The sequence below is a fragment of the Mobula hypostoma genome, chromosome 6 (genome assembly GCF_963921235.1).
Source record: "Mobula hypostoma chromosome 6, sMobHyp1.1, whole genome shotgun sequence".
NCBI lineage: Eukaryota > Metazoa > Chordata > Chondrichthyes > Myliobatiformes > Myliobatidae > Mobula > Mobula hypostoma.
This window is the reverse complement of record NC_086102.1, coordinates 13,129,943-13,156,412: the sequence shown is the minus strand read 5'-3', so window position 1 is coordinate 13,156,412 and position 26,470 is coordinate 13,129,943. Positions and strand designations below refer to the sequence as shown.

At 44.5% G+C, this 26,470-nt stretch overlaps 1 protein-coding gene across 2 annotated transcripts in view; it reads left to right on the top strand.

Moving 5' to 3' along the window:
• The window catches only part of LOC134347828 (neural cell adhesion molecule 2-like), a 632,407-nt gene that overhangs the window by 318,733 nt on the left and 287,204 nt on the right, over nt 1–26,470 (top strand). For both annotated transcript variants that reach the window (XM_063050290.1, XM_063050291.1), the window contains exons 7-8: nt 4,025–4,182; nt 21,519–21,664. In XM_063050290.1, the coding sequence (XP_062906360.1) occupies nt 4,025–4,182; nt 21,519–21,664 (304 nt within the window). The remainder of the gene's footprint in view (nt 1–4,024; nt 4,183–21,518; nt 21,665–26,470) is intronic.

Here is a 26,470-nt window from a genome sequence, read left to right as displayed (position 1 = left end):
ACAAATCACTCAAAATGCAAAAAGAAATGAGTTTTAAAAAAAGCCAAATCTAAAGCACCGAGCTACAAATCATTGAACAGTCCAGACATATTCAGTCCAGCTCAGTTCAGTTCAATCTAGCTCTGCATCATTCATTAACTTCAGGCTGCCCCAATTAGAATCGCACAAAATAGCAACAAAGAAAGCACACACTAAATTTAAGACTGTACCTCTTCCTAGAGATGCTGCCTGGCCTGCTGCGTTCCCCAGCAACTTTGATGTGTGTTGACTAAATTTAAGAACAGCTTCTTGCACTTTACTATCTGGTTTCTGATCAGACATTGAACCCATGAACACTACCTCACTATTTTTGCACTACTTATTTAATTTAATTTTCAAATATATTTATTATTATGATTTATAGTATATTTTATGTATTGCACTGTACTTCTGCCACAAAACAACAAATTTCATGGCACATATCAGTAGTAATTAACCTGAATCTGAGTCTGTTTGTGGTGGGGATGAAACTGTCCGGATGAGGTGGCATCACTCCTGTCCGGTTTCCCTTTCACCTGATCAATCACCCAAGCCCATAGCACTCTACTGCCTTACATCAGGATCTGCTGTTCTGTCAGCCATCACCACCAGCTACACCAGACTGACTGTAACCCTCAGGCGCTATTACATTGACAGCTAAATTTACTGCACTGTCCATCATTAAAACTGCTTCCTTTCCATTCTGTGATTTGGTTTGCTGTCTTGCCTAGGCTTTTCCTTCCCTCATACCAGTAAGCAGCTCTCTCCAAGTGTAATTAATCATTTTATGATTTTGGCTTGAGCTTGTCATCCAAGTGAGGGTTTATTACTAACTGTAACAGACGCATTCTGCAGGTAAAAGTTAAAAATGGCACAGGCGCTGAAAATCCAACAGAAAAGTGGAGAATGATGGAAATGCACAACAGGACCTTCAAAACGTGAACCTCAAAAGGCGACATCCATATTAAGGACCCCCATCACCCAGGACGTGCCCTCTCCCCTTTATTGAAAAGTATAATGTACATAAATGTATTTTAAACTTTGAACTATCATCAAGGAGGAGGTACAGGAGCCTGAAGACACACACTCAACATCTCAGGAACAACTTCTTCTCTCCGACATCAGATTTCTGAATGAATTGGAACCTATGAACACTACCTCAGTACTTTTTTCCTCCCTTTTTGCGCTACTTAATTAATTTATTTTTATATGTACTATAAGCTTCTTATTGTAATGTATGGATTCTATTATTATGTATTGCAATGCACTACCGTCACAAAGCAACACGTTTGATGACATATGCAGGTGATATTAAACCTAAATGTGATAATGATTCAGGTCAGGCAGCAGCTGTGGAGAGAGAAAGAAAGCAATCAGAGTTAACATTAAGCATCAGAATCAGATGTATTATCGTTGGCATATATCACGAAATTTGTTGTTTTACGACAACAATACTGTGCAGTACATGAAGATACTCTAAGTCACAATAAGAGGTATAAAAAAAGTAGTGTGAAACGAGCAAAATGGTGAGGTAACGTTCATGGGTTCATGAACCATTCAGAAATCTGACAGAGGGGAAGAAGCTGTTCCTAAAACATTCCAACCTGATGGCATGAACATCAACTTCTCAGACTTCCGCTAATACCCCATCTCCCCCTCGTACCCCATCCGTTATTTATTTATATACACACATTCTTTCTCTCTCTCTCCTTTTTCTCCCTCTGTCTCTCTCACTATACCCCTTGCCCATCCTCTGGGCTTCCCCCCCCCACTTTTCCTTCTCCCTGGGCCTCCTGTCCCATGATCCTCTCATATCCCTTTTGCCAATCACCTGTCCAGCTCTTGGCTCCATCCCTCCTCCTCCTGTCTTTTCCTATCATTTTGGATCTCACCTTCCCCCTCCCACTTTCAAATCTCTTACTAGCTCTTCCTTCAGTTAGTCCTGACGAAGGGTCTTGGTCCGAAACGTTGACTGTACCTCTTCCTAGAGATGCTGCCTGGCCTGCTGCGTTCACCAGCAACTTTGATGTGTGTTCCTAAAACATTGAGCGTTTGTCTTCAGGCTCCTGTACATCTTCCCTGATGGTGATAGTGAGAAGAGGGCATATCCTTGGTGGTGGGGGTCCTTAATGATGGATGCTGCCTTTTTGAGGCACCGCTCCCTGAAGGTGTCTTGGATGGTGGGTTGGCTTGTGCCTATGATGTAGCTGGCTAAGTTTTCAACCCTCTGCAGCTTTTTTCCAATCCTGTGCATTGGTACATCCATACAGGGCAGTGATCCAACCAGCTGGAATACTCTCCATGGTACATCTGTAGAAGTTTGCTGTGACGTCTTGGACATACCAAATCTCCTCTTCTCCCCTTCTTCTCACTCCGTAGATCTGCTGTGAATTCCCAGTCTATATTTTACTTCTAATTGTCTTCTGAACATATTCCACTGTTCCAAAGAATCCTTAATTACCCTTTCTACTAATGTCCAAAATTATCTGAGATGCCTATAAAGTAACATATCAGCTCTTGGGCAAACCTGCTGGCTTTTAGATGATAGTTGTCTCCAGTGTTGTGAAGAAACAGGGGACATCCTGGATACTTACCTTTTCAACCTCCTGACCCTATTCTATAGCCAAACTACACAAATACGAGCCTACAAATTAGAAGTCTCTGTGCTGCTATGTTGGCGCTAGAAGCACGGTGATTCTTGCTATCTGCCCTCAGGGCAATCCTCAGACTGTGATAGGTGCTGATGCAAATGACACTGTTCTTGATGTGCGTGTGACAAAAAGAGCTTATCTTTACGATCTTCATCTTTCAATCCTGAATGCGGGAGCTGTCTCTGCTTTTGGGAACTTGCCAGCTCTCCCTCTGTGACTCCATGCTTCCTTCTCACGTCTCAAAGACATGGAGATTAATTGGCTGTATGGTTAATTAACTGTATGCTGTTCGTGTTGTGCAATTGAATGGTAGAATGGGGTGGAAATTGATGAGGAGGTGGGGAGAGTAAATTTATGTTAGCAGAAGACTGGTGTAAATGACTGGATGATGGTTGTCATGGACTCAGTGAGTTGAAGGACCTGCTTTCACATTTATGGATCTATGACCACCTACCCATGCACCAAAGCAGCTACACTGATTACTGGGCATAACAATTTTGCTTAGAACATAGCTGTTGCTTGCAATGTACGATGGTGTTGCCCTTGCACCCTGTAAACTCGAGTTCGGAACTTGCAGAAATGGGAAGCTGGTCTGAGCAATAAATGCGAGAGATTCTGCAGATGCTGAAAATCCAGAGCAACAGAAACAAAATGCTGGAGGAGCCCAGCAGCATCGATGGAAATGCATAAACAGTCGACATTTCTGGCCAAGGCTCTTCATCAGGACCGGAAAGGAAGCGGGGAGATGCCAGAGTAAGAAGGTGGAGGGAGGAGAAGGAGTACAAACTAGAAGGGGATAGGTGAAGTGAAGTGGGTGGGGCGGGGTATGAAGTTAGAAGCTGGGAGGCGATAGGTGGAAAAGGTAAATGGCTGAAGAAGAAGCAATCTGATAGGAGAGGAGAGTGGACCATGGGAAAAGGGAGGAGGGAGGGGCACCAGTGGGACGTGATAGGCAGATGAGGAAAAGAGAAGAGGTAAGAGGGGAATCAAAGTGTGGAACTGAAGGAGGGGGCGACGGAAAAATTGACTGGAATTTAGAGAAATTGCTATTCATGCCTTGAAGTTGGAGGCTACCTAGATGGAATATAAGATGTTGCTCCTCCACCCTGAGAGTGGCCTCATCATGGCAGAAGAGGCCACGGATCAACTTGTCAGAAAGGGAGTGGGGATTGGAAGTGAAATGGTTGGCCACCTGGAAATCCTGCTTTTTGTAGGTGGAGCAAAGAGATCCTCTAGCATTTTGTGTGTAGCTCTGAGCATAACAATGTTGGTTAGACTACAGCTGTTGCTTGTGATGTGTGATGGTGTGTCGGTGTGTCCCTTGCACCTTGTAACCCTAAGCTCTGTCCCTGCAGAAACGGGAGGCTGGTTGAAGACAGCAATAAGTACTCGTTAAAGGAAAGCACCAAGCTGACAATAACAGACATTGGCCGCGGAGATACAGGGTCCTACAGCTGCCGAGCCACAAACAAAGCAGGAAACGTGGAAGAGCAATTGTTCCTGAAAGTCTTCGGTATGTTACTGTTCTGTGCTGTTGGTTTGCTTGCTGGTGACAGACTTGGATCCAACACATTCCAGGCTCCTCACCTAATTCTCCCCTGTGGTTTTCCCCTCTCTCCTTCAATCTTCAAAGTAAATTTATCATCAAAGTACACACTGTATATTTTACTATACACTACCTTGAGATTCAATACCTACAGTACCTGCAGGCATTTACAGTAGAACAGAGAAATACAATAGAATCACTGAAAAGTTACACACAAAGAAAGACCGACAAACAACCAATGTATACAAAAAACAAGCAGCACAAATAATAAAGCTAAATAAATAAGTAAGTAAATCGTACTGAGGATATGAGTTGTAGAGTCCTTGAGAGTGAGTCTGTAGTGGAATCAGTTCAGAGTTGAGGTGAGTGAAGTTAACTGTTCTTGAACTTGGTGATGTGAGACCTAAGGCTCCTGTACCTTCAACAGCAGCAGCAAGAAGGGCGCACGGCCTGGATGGTAGGGGTCCTCGGTGATGGATACTGCTTTCTTGTTTATAAGTGTGACCCACATTGATTTCCTCCTCCTCCCTAAAGCCCAAGATACCTCATCTGCCTCTGATTCTACAAGCTTATTGACCACTATTTCCCTGAAAGTGCAGTGACAGCACCATTAGCCGTTACAACAAGCTCAAACACAAGAGATTCTGCTGGAGGAGCTCAATGTTTCAGCCTGAGAACCTTCATTAGCTCTGGAAAGGAAGGTTCAAAGTTCAAGTTAAACTCATTATCCAGGTACACATATGTCACCAATACAACCCTGAGATTGTTTTTCTATAGAATCATAACCATGACGGAATCAATGAAAGACCGCGCCAACCTGCATACTCAACCAGAGTGCAGAAAACAACAAAATGTGTAAAACAAGAAGAAAGAAATAGTAATAATAAATAAATAAGCAATAAATATCAAGAATATGAGATGAAGAAAGTGAGTCATTGTGGGAATATTTCAATGATGTGCAAGTGAGGTTGAGTAGAGTTCTCCCCTGTGGTTCAAGAGCCTGATGGTTGATGGTTGAGAGGGAAGAAGGTTGAATAAGGGTGTTGGGGGAGGAGAAGGAGTACACGCTGGCAGGTGAGAGGGAAGGGGAGAATGAAGTGAGAAGCTGGGAGACGATAGGTGGAAAAGGTGACGGGCTGAAGAAGAAGGAATCGTATACTGTAATACAATTTCTTACAATATCAGAATCAGAATCAGGTTTAATACCACTGGCATATGTCGTGAAATTTGTAGTTTTTCAGCAATACATAATAATAAAAGCGAGAAATTGCAGTAAGTATACAGTTTATATAAAAATAAATTAAATAAATAGTGTAAAAAGCGAGAAAAAATATAGTGAAGTAGCACTGTCAAGTTCATTGTCCGTTCAGAAATCTGCTGATGGCAGAGGGGAAGAAGCTGTTCCTGAAACACTGAGTATGTGGCTTCAGGCTCCTGTACTGAAGGTGGCAGTACTTGATGGCAGCAATGAGAAGAGGGCATGTCCTGGGTAATGGGATTCCTTAATGACGGATGCCGCCTTTTTCAGGCATCCCCTTTTGAAGGTGTCCTGGATGCTGGGGATACAATCGGTTAGTGCCCTCCACGGTATATCTGAATAAATTTGTAAGTGTCTTTAGTAACATACCAAATCTCCTCAGACTCCTAAGGAAATATAGCCACTGCCATGCTTACTTTGTAATTGCATCAGTACATTGGGCTCTGGAGAGATCTTCCAGTAAGATGGCACTTCTAAGTGGTGACTCTTTGTGTGCAGCTCCACCGTGAATCATCAAGTACTTCTGTTTAGGATTACTGAAGCTGAAATCCACAGTCACAGACATCGGTACTTCAGTCAGTAGCATTGTTTTAAGATGTTTAAAAAAATTATCAATACTCAAACTCAGTGATCCTCAAGTGACAGACTTGGGTCCCCAGTTCAGATTCCCCTTAAGAAAATACAAGTGGGAGTAATGCACTGGTCTGCAGATTGAAATGCAGAGATCTTAGACTTCTACTCCCAACTATCTTGCTGGCAAATGTACGGTCTCTGGAAAATAAAATTGAAGGCCTCAGAGCAAGGTTGCTGTACTAGAGGGACATCAGGGACTGCTGTGCACTCTGCTTTACAGGAACATGGCTCAAACCTGCAATTTTGGATGCAGCACTGCAGCCGAATTGCTTCAGCAATCTTCACAAAGACAGAACAGCTCAGTCTTTTAAAATCAAAAGTGCTGTGTGAGTAGGATTCAGGACTTAGGTACATCGGTAAAGGTTCAGAAATACATTTTTCAAGTTTGGATGGGGTGAGGAACCTGTAAGTGGTGGTGTTCCCGTTTGCCAATGTTTGAGGTCTCAACCCATTCCCCAGTTGCCCTCGTCCTACAGTGTTTAAAAAGTGTTGGAATATAAGAAAAAGGCATCTAACTTTAAAAGAGATGCAAGATCCTAGAATTTGGACCAACAATGTGTCAAGCAGCATCTGTGAAGAGGAAGGTATTGTTGGCTTTTCGGGTCCTGATGCAGGGTTTTGACCAGAAATTGTGATGCTCTTTATTGTTCCTATTAACTCTGACAATGAATTCAGGAAACTGCTGCTTTCCAAAAGGAAATTGGGCTCTAATTGTATATTTTTCCCTTATTCACCATACAATTCATCAAATGTAGAATTCCAACAGCAAATAAGGCCATTCAGACCAACTTCTGTGTGGGCTCCTACTGGTACAATCCCATATGTGAGAGTGAGAGAGAGAGAGAGAGAGAGAAGGGGGAAGAAGACAGAAAGACAGCAAGAGAGAGCACTTGTGAGAGAGAGGAGAGAGAGACAGAGCAAAAGAGACATGCATGAGAGGGAAAGAGAGAGAGAGAGTGAGCAAGAGAGATCAAGTGAGCAAGAGTGATAGAGAAAGAGAGTGAGTGAGAGAGAGTCAGAGAGAGAGAGCAGACACAAGAAAGAGCAAGAGGAAGAGAGAGAGAGAGAGCGAATGAGCGAGAGTGATAGAGACAGAGAGAGAGATCACACAAGGAAGAGAGAAAGAGAGCAAGAGGAAGAGAGAGAGAGAGAGCGAATGAGCGAGAGTGATAGAGACAGAGAGAGAGATCACACAAGGAAGAGAGAAAGAGAGCAAGAGAGAGAGCATGGAAGAGAGAGAGTGAGAGGCAGAGAGAGAGAATGAGAGGGTGAGTGAGATCGAGAGAGAAACAGAGACAGAGAGAGAATGCACAAGAAAGGTAAGATGAGAGAGAGAGAGAGCAAGAGCGACAGGGAGAGTAAGAGAGTGTCAACAAAAGTCAGAGTGAGAGGAAGAAGCAGAGAGAGAGTGAGAAAGAGTGAGTGAGAATAAGAGCAAGAGAGAGACACACAGACAGAGAGAGCATGGTAAAGAGAGCGAGAGGAAGAGATTGAGAGTGTGATAATGAGCAAGAGTGATAGAGAGAGAGAGACCGAGCATGTGAGTGAGTGAGAGAGAAAGAGGGCAATAGAGAGAGCAAGAGTGAGAGAGAGGGAGAATGAGAGAGTGAGAGAGAGAGTGTGTGTGTGTGTGTGTGTGTGTGTGTGAGAGAGAGAGAGAGAGATTTTTGCATAGCAGGAAAATTAAGGTTTATGGGATAAAGGCAGGTAGGTGGAGCTGAGTCTACAGCTAAACCAGCCATATTATTAAATAGCAAAGCAGGCTTGATGGTCAGATAGACTACTCCTGCTGCTATTTCGTGTGTACTTATTAACCCCCCAGTCCTTCAATATATTCTCTCTGAAGTGTTTATACAGATCCTTCTGAAGATCCTGACTGATTCATTTCAACCTTCCTAAATTATAATTACTGTCGGAGTAAGGCAATATTTTCCTTTTTGAGAAGAATATATTACAGCTTCATATAACTCACAGCTGGAGTGCAGTGTGTAGAGATTGGATAGACTAGGCTTGTTTTCTCTGGAATGGATAAGGCAGAGGAATCGGTGCTCCCGATGTGGCCTTCTATATATTGGCGAGACCCGACGCAGACTGGGAGACTGCTTTGCTGAACACCTACTCTCTGTCCGCCAGAGAAAGCAGGATCTCCCAGTGGCCACACATTTTAATTCCACATCCCATTCCCATTCTGACATGTCTATCCACGGCCTCCTCTACTGTAAAGATGAAGCCACACTCAGGTTGGAAGAACAACACCTTATATTCCGTCTGGGTAGCCTCCAACCTGATGGCATGAACATCGACTTCTCTAACTTCCGCTAATGGCCCACCTCCCCCTCGTACCCCATCCGTTATTTATTTATATACACACATTCTTTCTCTCACTCTCCTTTTTCTCCCTCTGTCCCTCTGACTATACCCCTTGCCCATCCTCTGGTTCCCCCCCCCCTTGTCTTTCTCCCTGGACCTCCTGTCCCATGATCCTCTCATATCCCCTTTGCCAATCACCTGTCCAGCTCTTGGCATCCCTCCCCCTCCTGTCTTCTCCTATCATTTTGGGTCTCCCCCTCCCCTTCCCACTTACAAATCTCTTACTAACTCTTCCTTCAGTTAGTCCTGATGAAGGGTCTCGGCCTGAAACGTCGACTGTACCTCTTCCTAGAGATGCTGCCTGGCCTGCTGCGTTCACCAGCAACTTTGAGTTGTGTTGAGGAATGATGTGATAGAGCTATGCAAAATGATCTGGGGTATGGATAGGGTGAATAGTTGCAAACACTTCCCTATAGCAGGCATATAAAACCAGAGAGCTGGAGAGGATCTGAGGCTAAATGTTGCCAATCTGGAATGAGATGCCTGATAGGAGGGTGGAAGCGGGAATACTCACAGTATGTAAGACATTTGGGCCCTTTATCAAAGAAAGGATGTGCTGGCATTGGAGATGTTCCGGGGAGGTTTACGAGAATGATCCCAGGAAGGAAAGGGTTAATGTATGAGGTGCGTTTGATGGCTTTGAGCTTTAAGATGCCGGTATTCGAGTTTGAGGGGGAATGCGAATCAAATCTATCAACTATTGAAAGGCTTGGGTAGAACGAAATGCTGAGGATATTATCAATAGTGGGAGAGTCTAGGACCAGAGGGCACAGCCTCAGAATACAAAGACATACGTTTAGAACAGAAAGGTGGAAAAAAAAATCTTTAGCCAGAAGGTGGTGAATCTGACAAATATATTGCCGCAGACAGCTGTGGAGGTTAATCCACTAGGTGCATGTAAAGCGAAGTGATAGGTTCTTGATTAGTTAGGGCGTCAAGGGTTCCAAGGAGAATGGGATTCAGATGGAAAATAAATTAGCCATGATTAGATAGCGGAGCAGACGTGATGGGCCCAACTGTCTCCAGCCTGATGCCACGAATATCAATTTCTCCTTCCAGTAAAAAAATTCCCTCCCCTTACCCTCTTCTATTCCCTTTTTTGATCTCTAACCTCTCCTCACCTGTCTATCACCTTCCCCTGGGTCCCCCTTCTTCTTCTCTTTCTCCTATGGTCCACTCTCCTCTCCGATCTGATTCCTTCCTCTCCAGCCCTTTATCCTTCAATCCTGGCTTCACCTATCACCTTTGACCTATCCTCCTTCCCCTTCCCCCCCCCAACTCCTTATTCTGGCATCTTCCCCCTTCCTTTTCAGTCCTGACGAAGGGTCTCAGCCCACAACATCGACTGTTTGTTCATTTCCAATAATGCTGCTGAGTTCCTCTAGCATTTTGTTTGTGCTGCTTTGGATTTCCAGCACCTGTGGAATTTCTCAATCCTACTTCTATTCATATGTCTGATGGTCCAAGCGTCTAGATGAACACCTGAATCTCCAAGCCATAGCCAGCTGTAGACCATTGAGATTGGTACAGATGGATACTTGATCAGTATAGACATGCAGCCTATGGTGAGGAAGGCAAATGCAATGTTTGCACTCATTTCAAGAGGACTAGAATATAAAAGCAAGGATGTGATGCTGAGACTTCATAAAGCACTGGTGACTTCATAAAGCGAGGCGCATGGAGTATTGTGAGCAGTTTTGGACCCCTTATCTAAAAAAGGGTGTGCTGAAACTGGACAGGGTTCAAAGAAAGTTTATGAAAATGTTTCCAGGATTTAATGACGTCATAGGAAGAGCATTTGATGGCTCTTCACCTGTATTCACTAAAATTCAGAAGAATGATGGGGAACCTTATTGAAACCTATTAAATGCTGAAAAGCCTTGACAGAGTGGATGTGGAAAGGATATTTGCTCGGGTTGAGGAATCTAAGACCAGAGGACACATCCTCAGAACAGGGGAATGTCCTTTTAGAATAGAGATGAGGAGGAATTTCTGTGGTCAGAGAGTGGTAGATCTGTGGAATTCATTGCCACGGGTGGCTGGGGAAGCAAGTCTTTATGTATATTTAAGGCAGAGGCTGATGGATTCTTGACTGGTCAGGGCATGAAGGGATATGGAGAGAAGGCAAGAGACTGGGGCTGAGAGAAAATTGGATCAGCCAGGATGAAATGGTGGAGCAGACTAGATGAGCCAAATGGCCTAATTCTGCTTGTATACCTTATGGTCTTATGATATATTTATGGAATTGGATGAAGATGGACAGACTACTAAAGTTTCACCTATGAAAGCTTTTTCTAGGCTGTGGACAGTGTGACATGTTTCTGAACAATAATGCGTGTATATAATAGCAATGCTGATAAAACAGCACCTGCTTATTTCTACGCACATTCCCTTTGTTAAAAACACTTCAAAATGGGTTTACTCTTTGTGCCTTCACCAATTTCAACAGCCTGTTAAAATTGGACCTCAGGGATACAATTTTCCCCCTTGGAGCACTGTTTGTCATCAATCATCAGGCATACAGTTCCTCTGACATTCTTATTCAGAAAACCTGAATCCTTCAGCATTTATATCCAGCAGGAATATGTTTAAATGTAAATTGATGAATTAAACCAAACAGCTATTGAGTTATAAGTTCTATGGCTTTGAAAAATGAGAAAAGACTTCAAAGGGACTGAGTTTGGTGCACAAAACACTGCTATTTTTTTGAACAGTATGTAAAAGAACTTTATCCTTGAACACTGGAGCTAAACAAGCATGAGACTATTGCTTGTGATCACTACCTATTAACATAATTACACCTTTAATTCAATTAAAAAATATAGGGACTTAACTTGTACACACAAGAGATTCCGCAGATGCTGGAAATCCAGAGCAACACGCACAAAATGCTGGAGGATCTCAGTAGCCCAGGCAGCATCTATGGAGAGGAATAAGCAGTTGATATTTCAGGTGGGGACACTTCGTCAGGACTGGAAAGGAGGAAGCAGAAGCCTGAATAAGGAGTTTGGGGTGGAGGTAAACGGGTATAAATAGGTGAGACCAGGTGAGGGGGAAGGTAAGTATGTGGGGGAGGGGGGTGAAGTAAGAAGCTGGGAGGTGATAGATTGAAGAGGTAAAGGGCTGAAGGCAAAGGAAGCTAATAGGAGAGGATAGTAGACCATCAGAGACAGAAAAGAAGGAGGGCAGCAGACGGGGGTGTTGGGCGGGCAAGAAGGAAAGGAGTAGGTGGGAAACCAGAATAGATAAAGAGAATGGGAAGATGGAAGAAATTACTTGAAGATAGAGAATTTATCAACACCTTTGCACAACAAACACATTTCTGGAGGTATCTAATGAAAATTCTCTGTCGTGGTCGTCGTGGCTATCCCTCGAGGTCGAGGATGATGGTCTTCGTTCCATACAGAGCAAAGACACCTGTGCATGTGTTTGTTTGACGTGTACTTGATGTTACACTCCAAGAAGCACACGATACTTCACAAATCAACCAAATGATTCTGATGGCATGGAAACCATGACTATTGGAGCTGATGGATTTGTTGCAGCCTTCATCCACCTTCACAACCATTGAGTTCAAAGTAACTTGGTCCACCTGTTCCACCGTTGAGGTCTTGGTTGGATTGTTCTTTGTCAGGGACGTCACCCTCAAGCTTACCACCATGGGTGACCCTACCAGGAGCATAGCTCCAGACGGCATCGCTCTCGGGATCTCAGGACCACACAAGCTTCTCCACCGCGACGAGGTGACAATCCGCGGAGAAGGAAAATTCTCCAAAGTAACACAAAAATGCAGCCTAGAGTCTCTCCTGCGTAGATGCTGTTTACAGGCTATTTCTGATGAAGAGTCTTAGGCCGAAACATCAGCTGTCCATTTCCTTCCATAGATACTGCCATGACCTGCCAAGTTCTCCCAGCATCTTGAATGCTCCTCCAGATTCACAGCATCTACAATCTCTCTAGTATTCCTCTATGAGTTTTATTTTGTAAGCTCTGTATGCCGCATGGTCCTGGCTTAAGACTGACCAGGAACAAATGGTGTTGGAGCTCAAAGTATGATATGGAGTATTGTGTTCACTTCTGGTCAACTCATTATAGGAAGGATGTGGAAGCTTTAAAGGGGGTGATGAGGAGATTTACCAGGATGCTGTCTGGATTAGAGTGCATGTCTTACGAGGAAAGGCTGAGTGGGTTAGGGCTTTTCTCTTAGGAGAACAGGAACATGACAGGTGATTTGATAAAGTTGCATAAGATGATACAAAGCATAGGTCAAGCAGACAGACAATGCCTTTATCCCAGGGCAGCAAGGTTAATACGAAGGACATAATTTTAAGGTAATTGAGTGAAAGTACAGGGGGATTTCAGAAGTAGTTTTTTTTTACACAAAAGTTCGTAGGTGCATGGGACACCCTACCAGGGTTGGTGGTAGAGTTAGTGATAGAGGCAGATTGTTTCCTGTTGTGGGGAAGTCTAATATCAGAGGGCATAGCTTCAAAATAGAGGCGCATTCTTTTAGAACAGAGATGAGGAGATATTTCTTTAGCCAAAGAATGATGAATCTGTGGAATTTGTTGCCACAGGTGGCTGTGGAGGCCAAATCATTGGGTATATTTCAAGAAGAGATTGATAGATTCTTAATTAGTCAGAGCATGAAGAGATACGGGAAGAAGGGAGGAGATTGGAACCGAGAGGAAAATTGGTTCAGCCATGATGAAATAGTGGAGCATATGGCCTCATTCTGCCCCTATATCTATGGTCTTATATATTAGGACATTTAAAAGACCCTTAGATAGGCACATGGATGAATTAAAAAGTGGGATCAATGTGGGAGGGAAGAGTTAGATTGATCTTTGAGTGGGTTAAAAGACTAGTATAACATCTTGGGCTGAAAGGCCTGTCTGTGCTGAGGCCCTTTGTGGGTCAGAGTTGACCATCGATGTTGCGTCCTAGCTGTGTACATGATATGCAAACCAGGGCAGTACAATATTGAGAGCAAGCTGTTGCCAACGTAGCAAGCTCCCCCTCTCCATGCTGCTGATGAGTCCAAAGGACAGCAGAGACTGATACAGATTGGCACTAGAGGCATCGTGGGAGTTGGCAGCCAGCGTTGAACTCAATGCAGGACTGCCTTCGGGACTCCAACTCCAGATTTTTCCTAGGAGTTTACTCTCGAAACCTTCCCCATGGGTGGGTATAGATGCAAGGCAGCGGAGGCTTGAGATCAGAGTTTTCCTTCTCCGAGATGAGCTGCCAACCACAGCTGATGAGCTCCATCTGCCCGATGTGACTGGTGCTAAGGTGCCAGTAACTCGCCTTTGCCCCTTCTCCTGTAAGAAGAAACAGTTCCGCTGGGCTTAGTAGCTTACATGAAGACTAGGAGCTGAACTTGGTTGTCAGAGCCTATTTGAGACGCTTGCCATTGGGAGCATTTAATGGGAAGTGGGAACATATCCCCAGTAACCCCTCCGTCCCCTAGCTATAACAAACTTATGGAGCCTGTGGCCATCATTTCAATTCTACTTCCCATTCCCATTCTGACATGTCTGTCCGTGGCCTCCTGTACAGCCACAATGAGGCCACGCTCAGGCTGGAGGAGCAACACCTTATATTCCGCCTGGGTAGCCTGCAACCTGATGGCATCAGCATTTATTTCTCGAATTTCCAGTAATTGCCCCCCCCCCTAACCATTCCCCATTCCCATTTCCCTCTCTCACATTCTCTTCTTATATGCCCATCACCCCCTCTGGTGTTTCTCACCCTTCCCCCTCTTCCATGGTCTTCTGTCCTTTCCTATCAGATTCCCCCTTCTCCAGCCCTTTAGCTCTTAGACCATAAGACCATAAAACATATAAGCAGAATTAGGCCATTCAGCCCATCGAGTCTGCTCCGACATTCCATCATGGCTGATCCCGGATCCCACTCAACCCCATACACCTGCCTTCTCGCCATAACCTTTCATGCCTTGACCAATGAGGAAATTATTAATTTTTGCTTAATAACTATACACACAGGCTGGGCCTCCACAACTGTCTGTGGCAGAGCACTCCACAGATTCAGTACTCTCTAGCTAAATAAATTCCTACTGGTCTCTATTCTGAAGGGTTGCCCCTCAATTCTGAGGCTGTGCCCTCTCGTTCTGGACAGTTCTACCATAGGAAACATCCTCTCCACATCCACCTTATCTAATCCTTTCAACATTCAATAGGTTTCAATGAGATCCCACCGCATTCTTCTAAATTCCACTGAGTACAGGCCCAAAACTGACAAATGCTCCTCATATGTTAACCCCTTAATTCCCAGAATCATCCTCCTGAACCTCCCCTGGACTCTCTCCAATGATAACAGATCCTGACTGAGATACGGGGCCCAAAACTGTAGACAATACTGCTGATCTCCTCCAGCACATTGTGTGTATTGCTCTAGATTTCCAGCATCTACAGTACCTCTTGTGTCTCTGTTCTATGATGTGCTGGCAATACTCAACATGTAATATTCATATTGGTCACCTCTTTTGTTTTGTTTCTGCTGATGTAGTGACCATAATATGTCTGCCTTCTGCAATTTTTGGAATTGCTATTGGTTTATTATTGACACATGTACTGAGATACAGTGAAAAGCTTGTCTTGCATATTGTTCATTCAGTTGTTTCACGGTGCGTTGAAATAGTGCAAAATAAAACCATCACAGAACACAGAATACAATGCAGCAGCCACAGAGAATATGCAGCGTTGTTAGACAATAAGGCACAAGATCATAGCGAGATAAAATGTGAGGTCAGGAGTGCATCCTGATGTCTACCAGGGAACCAGTCAAGTTGTGGGGATCTCAATGGAATCGGCATTTAGTGGTCGGCAGGAAGAAATTTTGCAGACAGTGGAGTTATTGACCTTTCAGTGCTGTTGCTAACTGAGCGACCGGCCACATTCGCGTTGCTGTTTGCTTCAGCGGGAATACGGGACAGCTGTGGGCATTGAATGGGTATTTTGATGGTATTCCGTTGTCAGAGTCTAAGAAGCTCTATTGGGTATATATCGTGGAGCCCAAGTCCGCTAATTCAACTCTACACTGTGACTGGTGTTAGCAATGAACATCCCCCTTTTCCTCCTGTCCCAAAGATGTTGTTCAATAGGCCCAGATACCAAGTGGGTATTTTGACATTAGCAGGCCTGTGTAATGACTAATTGGAGACTATTCATCCATGTGACGATTTCCACACACCTCGGGCTTAGAGAACCTGGACAGAATCAACATGAGATCAACATGACATTGAGATCATGGAGAAGAGAAGTGGGCCCTCTCTCTTTCTCTCTCTCTCTTGCTCTCCCTCTGGCCCTTGTTCTCATTCTCATTCAGCTAACTAGTTTTGCTTTTCCTTCCCTGCGCTGCCTCAGTTGGTTCACTCTGAGAGTGTGCAGACACGAGGGAGTACAGATGCTGCAATCTGGAGCAGCAAACAATCTTCTGGAGGACCTCAGTGTGTCAAGCACAATCTGTGGATAGAAGGAATTACCAGCATTTTGGGTCAAATCACTGCATCAGGGTTGATGCATTGTTTCAAAACTAAACATCAACAATTCCTTTTCCCCAACAGATGTTGCTCAATCTGCTCGGCCTGTTTGTGACAGGTATTGGTAGATAGTTGATAAAGGCTGGGGTAAAAGGGTACCGGGTAGATTGTAATCACAATGCTACATTGCCATCAGCTTATCCATGATCTTATTGGATGGTTGAGTAAGCCTGAGGGGGCCGAGTGGCCTCCCCGCCCTCATCGGGTGTGTTTGTTTGGAAGGAAGATGAGGGGGAAGGAGAAGACACTGTTTGACAGTGGAAGGATTGGAGAGGAGAGGAAGGTGAAGAAAGAATGGACACACTCAGGCTGGAGGAGCAACACCTCATAATCAATCTGGGTACCCTCCAACTTGACGACATGGACATCGATTTCTCTAACTTGTGGCAATTTCACCTTTCCCCTTCTCCCTTTGACCATTCCCCTTTCTGGCACCCCTCTTACCCCTTCACTTTCCATCACCCTGCTCATTAGTTACAGACACAGCACTGAACACTCCCTTCCAGCCCAACGAGCCACGCCTTCCAGCAACACACCTATTTAACTATAGCCTAACACAGAACAATTTACAATCACCAGTGAACTTACTAATCGTTGTGTCTTTGAACTGTGGGAGGAAACTAAAGCACCCGGAGGAAACCCATGCATTTCACACAAACTCCTTATAGACAGTGCCGGAATTGAATACTGTACTCTAGAATGTCCTGAACCGTAAATGCAAAGGCTAAGTGCCACACCAGCATGGCGTCCTCTGGAGCCCATCCTTCTTCCCTGGTCCACTCTCCTCTCCTATCAGATTCTTTTTCTTCAGTTCTTAACCTCCTCCACTTATCACCTCCCAGCTTCATACTCCCTCTCCCACCCACCTCCCCCTCACCTGGCCTCACCTGTCACCTGCCAGATTGTACTCCTTCCCCTCCCCCTACCTTCTTATTCTGAATTCTTCTCCATTTCCTTTCCAGTCCTGATGAAGGGTCTCGGCCTGCAACGTCAGCTCCATAAATGCACCCTGACTTGCAGAGTTCCTCCACCATCTTGTGTGTTGATCAGAACAGAGCAAGAGATAGAGTTGAGGGGTAAAAGGAGTGAATGGAAAAGATATGTAAAGGAAGGAAATGAAGAGAGGGAGGAACAAGAAATGAGAATTTATACAGAAAGTGAAAGGCATGGAAGAAAAGAGAGTGGGCAAGGAGAGAAACTGGGCGGAAAAGACGGAAAGGCAAATCAGAGAGTCCTAGGGTCATAAAAAAGTATGGCACAGAAACAGACCCTTCGGCCCATCTAGTCCATGCCGAACCACTTAAACTGCTTACTCCCATTGACCTGCACTGGGACTATACCCTTACCATCCAAACATCTCTTAAATGTTGAAATTGAACTCACATGCACCTCTGGCACTGGCAGCTCGTTCCACTCTCACAGCTCTCTAAGTGAAGAACTTTTCTCCCATGTTCCCCTTAAACCTTTCACCTTTCACCAACTTTCCCTCAAATTTGCAGTGACCAATGTGCGCAAAAATCTTGTGCTGTGCAATTTTTTTGCCCAGGGACAACAACATGCGCGCACTGAATAATTTCTTCAATAAAAACAGTATAAATAAGCCGATTCTAAAATCTGCAGGCAGGTGATCACAAACTCCATGCGTCCACATCAGAAACCAGGAAAGGAAATGTGATTGTGCATGATTGTGAAATATACTTAATATGCCAACGAGGCAGAGGGTGAAAACCTTTTGTGCGCAGTTCAAATACTTTGTGCGCTACTAGCAAAAGATGTGTGTGCACACCTTTCACCCTTAGCACGTACAGAAAACACCCAAGGAGAAGAAGAGGCTGGAGAGAGAGATCATGAGACAGAGAGAGAAATTGAAATGTGACTGCCTTTTCTCCTTCATCTCATTAAACTCTCTGTGCCGAGTCATTTTAAGCATCCAGCTGGGAATGAAGCAGAATTAATCCACAGTCGGCTGGCAAAGTCAGCACGAACACAAGATTATGATGTTAGGTAGAATTGTCACATGCCTTGTGCAAATGAAATCTTCTGAGGCTCTGTGAGCAGCTGCCAAATTGGAAACAGGTTTCCTTTTACTTCTCTGCTCAAATCTCCCCACATCATAACTGAGTTACTAGCGCATTTTCAATCCTTGTATTATTTAATTCATCTTGAAAACTCTCTAACAATGGACTTTGAAGTACAGAATGGGCAGAACACGTGAACTACTTAGAATACACAAGGGACTGCAGATGATGGAATCTAGAGCAGTGGTCCCCAACCCCGGGCTGCGGACCGATACACTGCCGCGAAGAATGCAGCAGTGCAGCGGTGGCCAGAACGCACCCAGCACATCTTTAAGAAAAAAGCCGAAATAAACAAGCTAATTAAATAGGTGCCGCCCGGCACGTAAATGTCGGCCCAGATCAGAGGCAACGCAATCAACGATCGCCTCTGATCTGGGCTGACACTTACGTGCCGGGCTGCAACTAGTTATATGCTTGTTTATTTCGGCTTTTTTCTTAAAGATGTGCTGGGTGCATTCCGGCTACCACTGCACCCCTGCACACTTCGTGGCAGTGTATCGGTGCGCGGCCCGGAGGTTGGGGACCACTGATCTAGAACATCGGCCGGAGGAACTCAGCGGATGAGGCAGTATCCATGGATGGAAATGGACAGTTGATGTTTCAGTTTGAAACTGTTCATCTCCCACTACAGGTGCTGCCTGAACCGCTGTGTTTCTCCAGTAGTTGGGTTCTTTTTTTGCACTTGGTGAAGGGAAGTCTGTGAGTCCAGGCCAGGAGATGGAGGTTGGCGGTCTGGAGGTGGCCTGTCTGTGTGTGAGTGGGAGGAAAGTGTTGTGTCTCATTGTTGTTGTTCTGTTTTGTTGCTGTTGTTGTGTTGTTGCTGCTCGTGTTGTTCTGCTGAACATTGTGGACCTGCTGTATTGGCGACACTTGCGGGCTGCCCACTGCACATTCTTGGGTTGCATCAGTTGTTAACGCAAAAAGACATTTTTTTATGTACACGTGATAAACAAATCTGAATCTGAATCTGAATCTGAAATCCTTGCAGAAAGATGTGCTCAATGGAATGAGCTCCACCACACATCTATAGAAGTTTGTCCAGGTTCTAAATATCATGCTGACTCATCACAAACTTCTGAGGAAGTAGAGAGGCTGCTGTGCTTTCTCGCATTGCACTCTGTGCTGGGTGCAGATCAGGGTCCTCTGAAATGATAACACTGAGGAACTTAACGTTGCTGATGCTCTTCACCTCTCATTCCCCCGATGAGGAGTGGCTCTCAGACCTCCAGTTTCCTCCTCCCGAAGTCAATAATCAGCTCTTTGATCTTGCTAACCTTGAATGAGAGGTTGTTATTGTGGCACCACTCAGCCAGATTTTAAATCTCCCTCCTATATGCTGATTCATCACCACCTTTGATTTGGCCAACAGTAGTGGTGTCGGTAGCAAACTTAATTCTGGCATTGGAGCTATGCTTACCCACACAGTCATTAGTGTAAAGTGGGTAGAGCAGAGGTCTAAGCCCACAGCCTTCTGGTGCACCTGTGCTGAGGGAGATCGTGGAGGAGATGCGGTTGCTAATTCGAACTGACTGGGGTGTGCAAGTGAAGAAATCCAATTGCACAAGGAGGTATTGAGGCCAAGGTGTGGAAGTTCATTGATTAATTTTTGAGGGGATGATAGTACTGAATGCCAAGCTGTAGTCGATAAAAGCATCCTCATGTTTGCATCTTTGCTGTCCAGGTGTTCCAGGGTTGAGTGAAGAGCCAGTGAGATAGCATCTGCAGCGGGCTTTTGTTGTGCCAGTAGGCAAAATGAAGCAGATCCAAGATCAGGCAGGAGTTGATACTCAGAGCGCTTCATCACAGTTGATGTAAGTGCTACTGGGTGATAATCATTGAGGCAGGCTATCACGTTCTTCTTAGGCACCGGTATAATTGAAACCTGCTTAAAACAGATGGGTATCTCAGACCCCCGAAGCAAGAGGTTAGAAATCTCAGCGATTACTGCAGCCGGTTGATCAGCACAGGTCCTTAGTACTCGGCCAAGTACCCTGACAGGGCCGAATGCTTTCTGTGGACTTACCCTCCTGAAGGATGCTTTCACGTCAGTCTCAGTGACAGAAATCACAAGGTCATTGGGGGTTGTGTGTGGGAGCTTGTGATGGTTCCTCCATGTTTTGACAGTCAAAGGGAGAATAGAAGGCATTGAGTTCATCTGGAGGTGAACCCCTGTTGTCACCTATGTTGCTTAATTTCACTTTGTAAGAGGTGATAACACTCAAGCCCTGCCACAGGTTTAAAGTATCCTTCAGTGATTCAGGGTTAGTCTGAAATTGCTATTTTGCCTGTGAGATAGATTTCCAGAGGTCGAAACTGGACCTCTTCTAACTTGCTTGATTGCAAGACTTGAACGTCTCTGATCTGGCTTCCGCAGATCATGGATCTTATGGTTCATCCAGGGCTTCTGGTTAAGGAAGACTCTGAATGATTTTGTGGAGACTCGTTCGTCAATGACTGCTTTTATGAAGTCTGTGACAACCATGGTGTATTCATTCAGGTCCTCTGATGAGTTCTTGAACATGGCCCAGTCCACTGACTCAAAGCAGCTGCTCCTCTGCCTCCCACGACCACCTCTTTGTTGTCCTCATCTCTGGAGCCGTGCTGTTTAGCCTCTGTCTATATGCAGGTAGGAGAAGGGCAGCCAAGTGATCAAATTTCCCGAGATTTTTCTGAGCATGGAATGGTAGACATTCCTTATCTTACTATAGCAGTGGTCTAGTGTGTTGGGACCTCTGGTGCTACAGGTTATACGCTGGTAGTAACTGGGCAGGGGATTCTTAAAGTAATCCTGATTGAAACTAATGATTTGAAATGCGAAGGGGTGAACTGTTCTTTGTTTGGTGACGGCATCATGCCGTATCTCAAACACTTGATTATAATCAGCCGCTGAAGGTATATAAACTATGGTCAGGATCATGGAGGAGAATACTGTTGGTAAATAGAACAGTCATCATTTGATCATTAGGTGTTCAATGTCTGGGGAACACCTTTAGGTAGGTGAGCAGAACTTCACACAATACCCCAAATTAGGACTTAGCAACATCTAATACAACTTCAACATAACATCCCAACTCCAATACTCAATATTTTGATTTATGAAGGCCAATGTACCAAAAGTTCTCTTTACGACCTCATCTACCTGCGATGCCACTTGTTCTAAATTAGGGGCGGCACTGTAGAATCACAGCTAATACAATGCTTTGCAGCGATGGGTGAAATAGAAAGAAATCCACAGATGGTGGTGTCTTTTCCACTTGCTGCCCTTGACCTCCTTGGTTGATGGGGATTGCAGGATTGGGAGATGTTTTGCAATGGGTTAGAATTTGCTCAATGCAATACCACAGAACAGCGTTGTGAAAGAAAACGATCATAATTATTCCTCCTCCTTAACCACTTGCAGTTCAGCCGCGTATAACATCCTTGGAGAACAAGACAGCGACAGAGAACGGGCAAGTGGAGATCACCTGCGAGGCCGAGGGAGATCCAGTTCCAGCAATCTTCTGGAGAAGGTCTGGCAATGGAAGCAATGTGCTCGAAAGAGAGAAGGTAAGACAGCTAGAGGTGGGGACGGAGCCTTCCTAGTAGTGTTGATAATAGATGAGAAGGCACAACCAGGGACCTGTTCAGAGTATATTTTGTAGTTCTACACAAAGTGCTAACTTGACAATTTACTTTTAATGATAACCATGAAATTTGCTTCAAGACAAGGTTTTCAAAATGCAGATAATCGTACAGCTCACATATGTCTGTGAGAGGTGACAGATTCTAGGGTGTCTGGTATAACTGGGAATAATTAGGATAGCTTGGGAAGAACCAAATTAGTTAAAATCTTTTCAATAATCTCTGTATCAAATGTCCTGACGTTATTATTGTGTTTATCAGTTAATCTGCAATTATTATAGAAAGCCTTAGGTTGTTTCTTACACTCAGTAGCCACTTTAATAGGTACCTACATGCACTAAGTGCATGTTTGTGGTCTTCTGCTGATGTAGCCCATCCACTTTAAGGTTTGACCTTTTGTGCATTCAGAGATGCTGTTCTGCACACCACTGCTGTAACACGTGCTTATCTGAGTTATTGTCACTTTCATGTCAGCTTGAACCAGCCTGGCCATTCTCCTCTGACCTCTCTCATTAACAAGGTGTTTTTGCCCATGGAACTGCCATCCACTGGAATTTTTTTTTGTTTTGTTTTTGCATTATTCTCTGTAAATTCTAGAAACCGTTGTGCATGAAAATTCCAGGAAATCAGCAGTTTCTGAGATACACAAACCACCCCATCTGGCACCAACAATCATTCCATGGTAAAAGTCACTTAGATCACATTTCCTTCCCATGCTGACATTTGTTCTGAACAACAACTGAACCTCCCGACCAAGTCTGCATGTTTTTATGTATTCAGCTGCTGCCACATGATTGGCTAATGAGATATTTGCATTAATGAGCAGTGTGCAGGTCTACCGAATAAAATGCCCACTGAGTGCATTTTCAGACTGAGGCTATTTGCCCCACTGTGTCTCTCAGACTGATCCCACCACTCCCACCAGCTCCCCACCTGCCCGTCAAATCCCCTCTGAGGCCCCTACCACCCTTTACATGGAGCAACTTTATAAGAATGAGTCATCCCAAACCAGCAAAGCTTCGAGATGTGTGGGGACCAGTGAACCCCCATTGTAGCCATCTGCCCTCACCAATTTTTATCGACACACCATGGAAAGGTTCCTGTTCTAGATTTATCACAGCTTGGTACTGCAGCTGCTGTGCCCAAAAACACAAGAAACTGCAGAAAGTTGTGGACACAACTCAGCACATCACAGAAACTAGCCTCTGCCCTCCAACAGACTCTGTCTGCACAATTCACAACCTCTGTAAAGCAACCATCCTAATCAAATACCCCTCTCACTCCTGACATTCTTCCTTCTTCCCCCCCCCCCCCGCCCCACCGCCCACTGGCCAGATGATACAGAAGCCTGTATGCTGCAGAACCACTCAAGCACAGCTTCAACCCTGCTGTAATGAGACGCTTGGACATCGTACAAAATGCTGGAGGAACTCAGCAGGCCAGCCAGTATCTATGGAGGGGAATAAAGAGTTAACTGTTTGGGATGATATTTCAGGTCCTGATGAAGGGTCTTGGCCCGAAACGTCAATTCTTTATTCCTTTCCTTAGATTCTGCCTGACCTGCTGAGTTTCTTTAGCATTTTTATGTATTACCCTGGATTTTCACAATCTGCGGAATCTCTTCTGTTTATGACGTTGTAAAGTAAGATGTAATCTTGTCCCCTCAATCTAACTCGTTATGTCCTACTTTCTCTGTAATTGTAACACTATATTCCGCATTCAGTTATTAGTTTTCCCTTGTACTAACTCTGTGTACTGATGTTATGAAATGGTATCAAAACAGACTTTCACTGTACCTTGGTTCGTGTGACAATAATAAGTCAATATACCAAACCCATGTAATCACTATTAAAGGTCAGGGTGAAAATTTATTGATTTATTTTTGTTAGTTTATTTTTTTTTATTTATTATTACAGTGTAGAATACCCCTTCCAGCTATTCGAGCCATGCCTCCCTGCAAACCCCGATTTAACCCTAGCCCAACCACCAGATAATTTACATTGACCAATTAACCTACCAACTTGTACATCTTTGGACTGTGGGAGGAAACCTGGGCACGCGGTCATGGAGAAAATGAACGAGCTTCTTGCAGACAGTAGCAGGAATTGAACCCGGGTCTCTGGTACTTCTATGCTAACCACTATAGCATTGCGCCGCCCACGTGGGTCGCTGGAGCTGTGAGATATCAGCACTACCTGCTGCACCACTCTGCAGCCCACATATTGCTGTACTTGCCCACAGAATGTTTTCAGTAATTGAAAATACTTCACCTTGGCAAAGAATCAGGGAAAAGAAAACACTCCACGTGGAAGTAAAATAAGAGCCAGTATCACCGAGCTGTAGGTGTAATGTATTTACGATATCTGTTCTGTTTCTATGACTACCTGCCACCTCCGATACAAGTTATTTCTTCTGAGCGTACAAAATGGTGCCAGCAAACAAAGTGACCACTGATGATCACCTGCAGACAGCTCACACAAAACTATTCCATCTTCTTTTAAATATGCTTCTTTTCCTGAACTGTGATCCACTGCAGCCTGTAATTTTTGGGCCAGCTGAGCGATCTGGTGCTTTCACTCTCTCCGGGAGAATTTGGCGAGGTTGAGAACACAGTGTGTGGCTATTGGTTCCTAAAGGCAGAACGTAAACCCATGGTAGGCACCAAAGGAGGAGGAGGAGAAGATGGTGGCGCGACGCAGCACACAGCGGCCACTCCGGTGAATGATATCTGTAATCTGTCAAGTAGGGTGCTGTGCACAATCCTGATTTGATGGAGACGGACGCGAGAGCACGGAGGAACATCTGGAGAAACTTCTGAAATGCCTTTTTCGCTGCCGCTGCTACTGTGTGATCCAGAATCTCCGGAGGGGAAGGCCCCGAATCCTCGGCTTTGCTTGTTGCTCGGTGGCCGGTGTCGAAGGGCTGGTCAGAGGCTCGAAGTTTTCGGACAGACTCAGAGTCAGCTGTGGTCGGGTGCTTCCAATGCATTGACGGTTGTCGGTGCCTGGAGGTTTATGGCAGGGAGAGTTTCTTCCTTCTGCCGCCTGCTATCGGGGACTATCGGGAGTCGATCGGGACTTTGAGACTTTTTTTTAACCGTTCCCATGGTCTGCTCTTTATCAAATTACGGTATTGCTTTGCACCGTTGTAACTATATGTTATAATTATGTGGTCTTGTCAGTGTTAGTCTTTGGTTTGTCTTGTTTCTTTTTGTGATATCACTCTGGAAGGACATTGTATCATTTCTTAATGCATGCATGCATTTCTAAATGACAATAAACGAGGACTGAGTGTCCTCATAATCTAATCTAATCTAATTCCCGCTGATGAAAGCGTCAAGCAAGGCTGAAAGCGATAAGGACGAGAGCGGAAAATGAGCGGGTGTTCCGCACCATCTGTCTGCATTTGACCGGTCTCCCCTCACTGCAGCCAGATGAAGATGCACGTCTAATCAACTTCCAGCAGCTCATGGCTGTTGAACTCTTCAGCTTGATGTTTAATGTCCACAACACTGAATGTGCTCCGTGGTTGTGGACTCAGCTTTGGGGGAGTCTACGGTTCATGTTCCATGTGTTTCTGATGACTCTTTTTTGTCATTTGCACAATTTGATTACGGCGCATCGGCACAGAACTGGTTCTGTGGCGGAACCTGCTGTCGTTGAGACAACACTGAACTGAACTGACTCAGTCACTGTCACTCCAAGACTGCTTCGGGGAATCTGCGCTTTGATGTTTAATATTCTGGATGTCTCTTTTTGCTGTTTGCACAATTCGTTCTTCTCTTCGTGTATTTGATGTTTTCTTAACTGGGTTCCATGCTATTTCTTTGTTGCATGGCTGCCAACAGAAGGGTGAATCGCAGGGTTATATACTTTGATAATCAATGTACTTTGAAACTTTGGGTATCTCTACCCTGCAGGGAGAGGTCTGTAAGTGATCTCATATATGAGGAGGTCTCTTATATAATTCACTTCTGCATAAACAGAATAAATTTCTCCTCTGCAATACTGTTGAATGCACTAGCTCCAGAAAAACACTGGCATCCTCCCTTCCCCAGGGATCTTATGTTAAGCTCACCAGTAACATTTAGTGCCAGAGACACTAGAGACTGCAGACACAGGAATCTGGAGTCACAAATAATCTGCTGGAGGAACTCAGCAGGCCAAGAAGTGTGTGCGTGTTTCAACCCAAGTCACTAACAATCCTTTCCTTCTCCTTCTGGTGCAAAACATTCAATGTTGATTTATTAGTTGGATAGTGAGACTGAAGGTCATAGATCATGGACCATGGGCCTGAGTAACGGTTGAAAAAGTTGGGAGTTTATTCCCTTGGGCATAGGAGAATGATAGGAGATTTGTTAGAGGTATACAAAATTATAAGGGGTATAGTTAGATAAATACAAGCAGGCTTTTCCCACTGAGGCTGGATGAGACTACATCTGGAGGTCATGGGTTAAGGGTAAAAGGTGAATTTTTTAAAGGAAACCAAAGAGAAAATTTTTCACTCAGGGAGTGGTAAAAGCTATTAGTGAAAGTGGTTGATACAGGTTTGATTTCAAAATTTAAGAGAAACTTGAATAGGTACATGGGTGGAAGGGCTATGGTTTGAACCAAACTTCCCTTAAATGCTGAAATCAAACCTTGTGAGAAAAGCCTGTTTGTATTTATCCTATCTATAACTCTCACAATTTTGTTGACCTATATCAATAGAGCAGAATATTGCTTGTCTCAG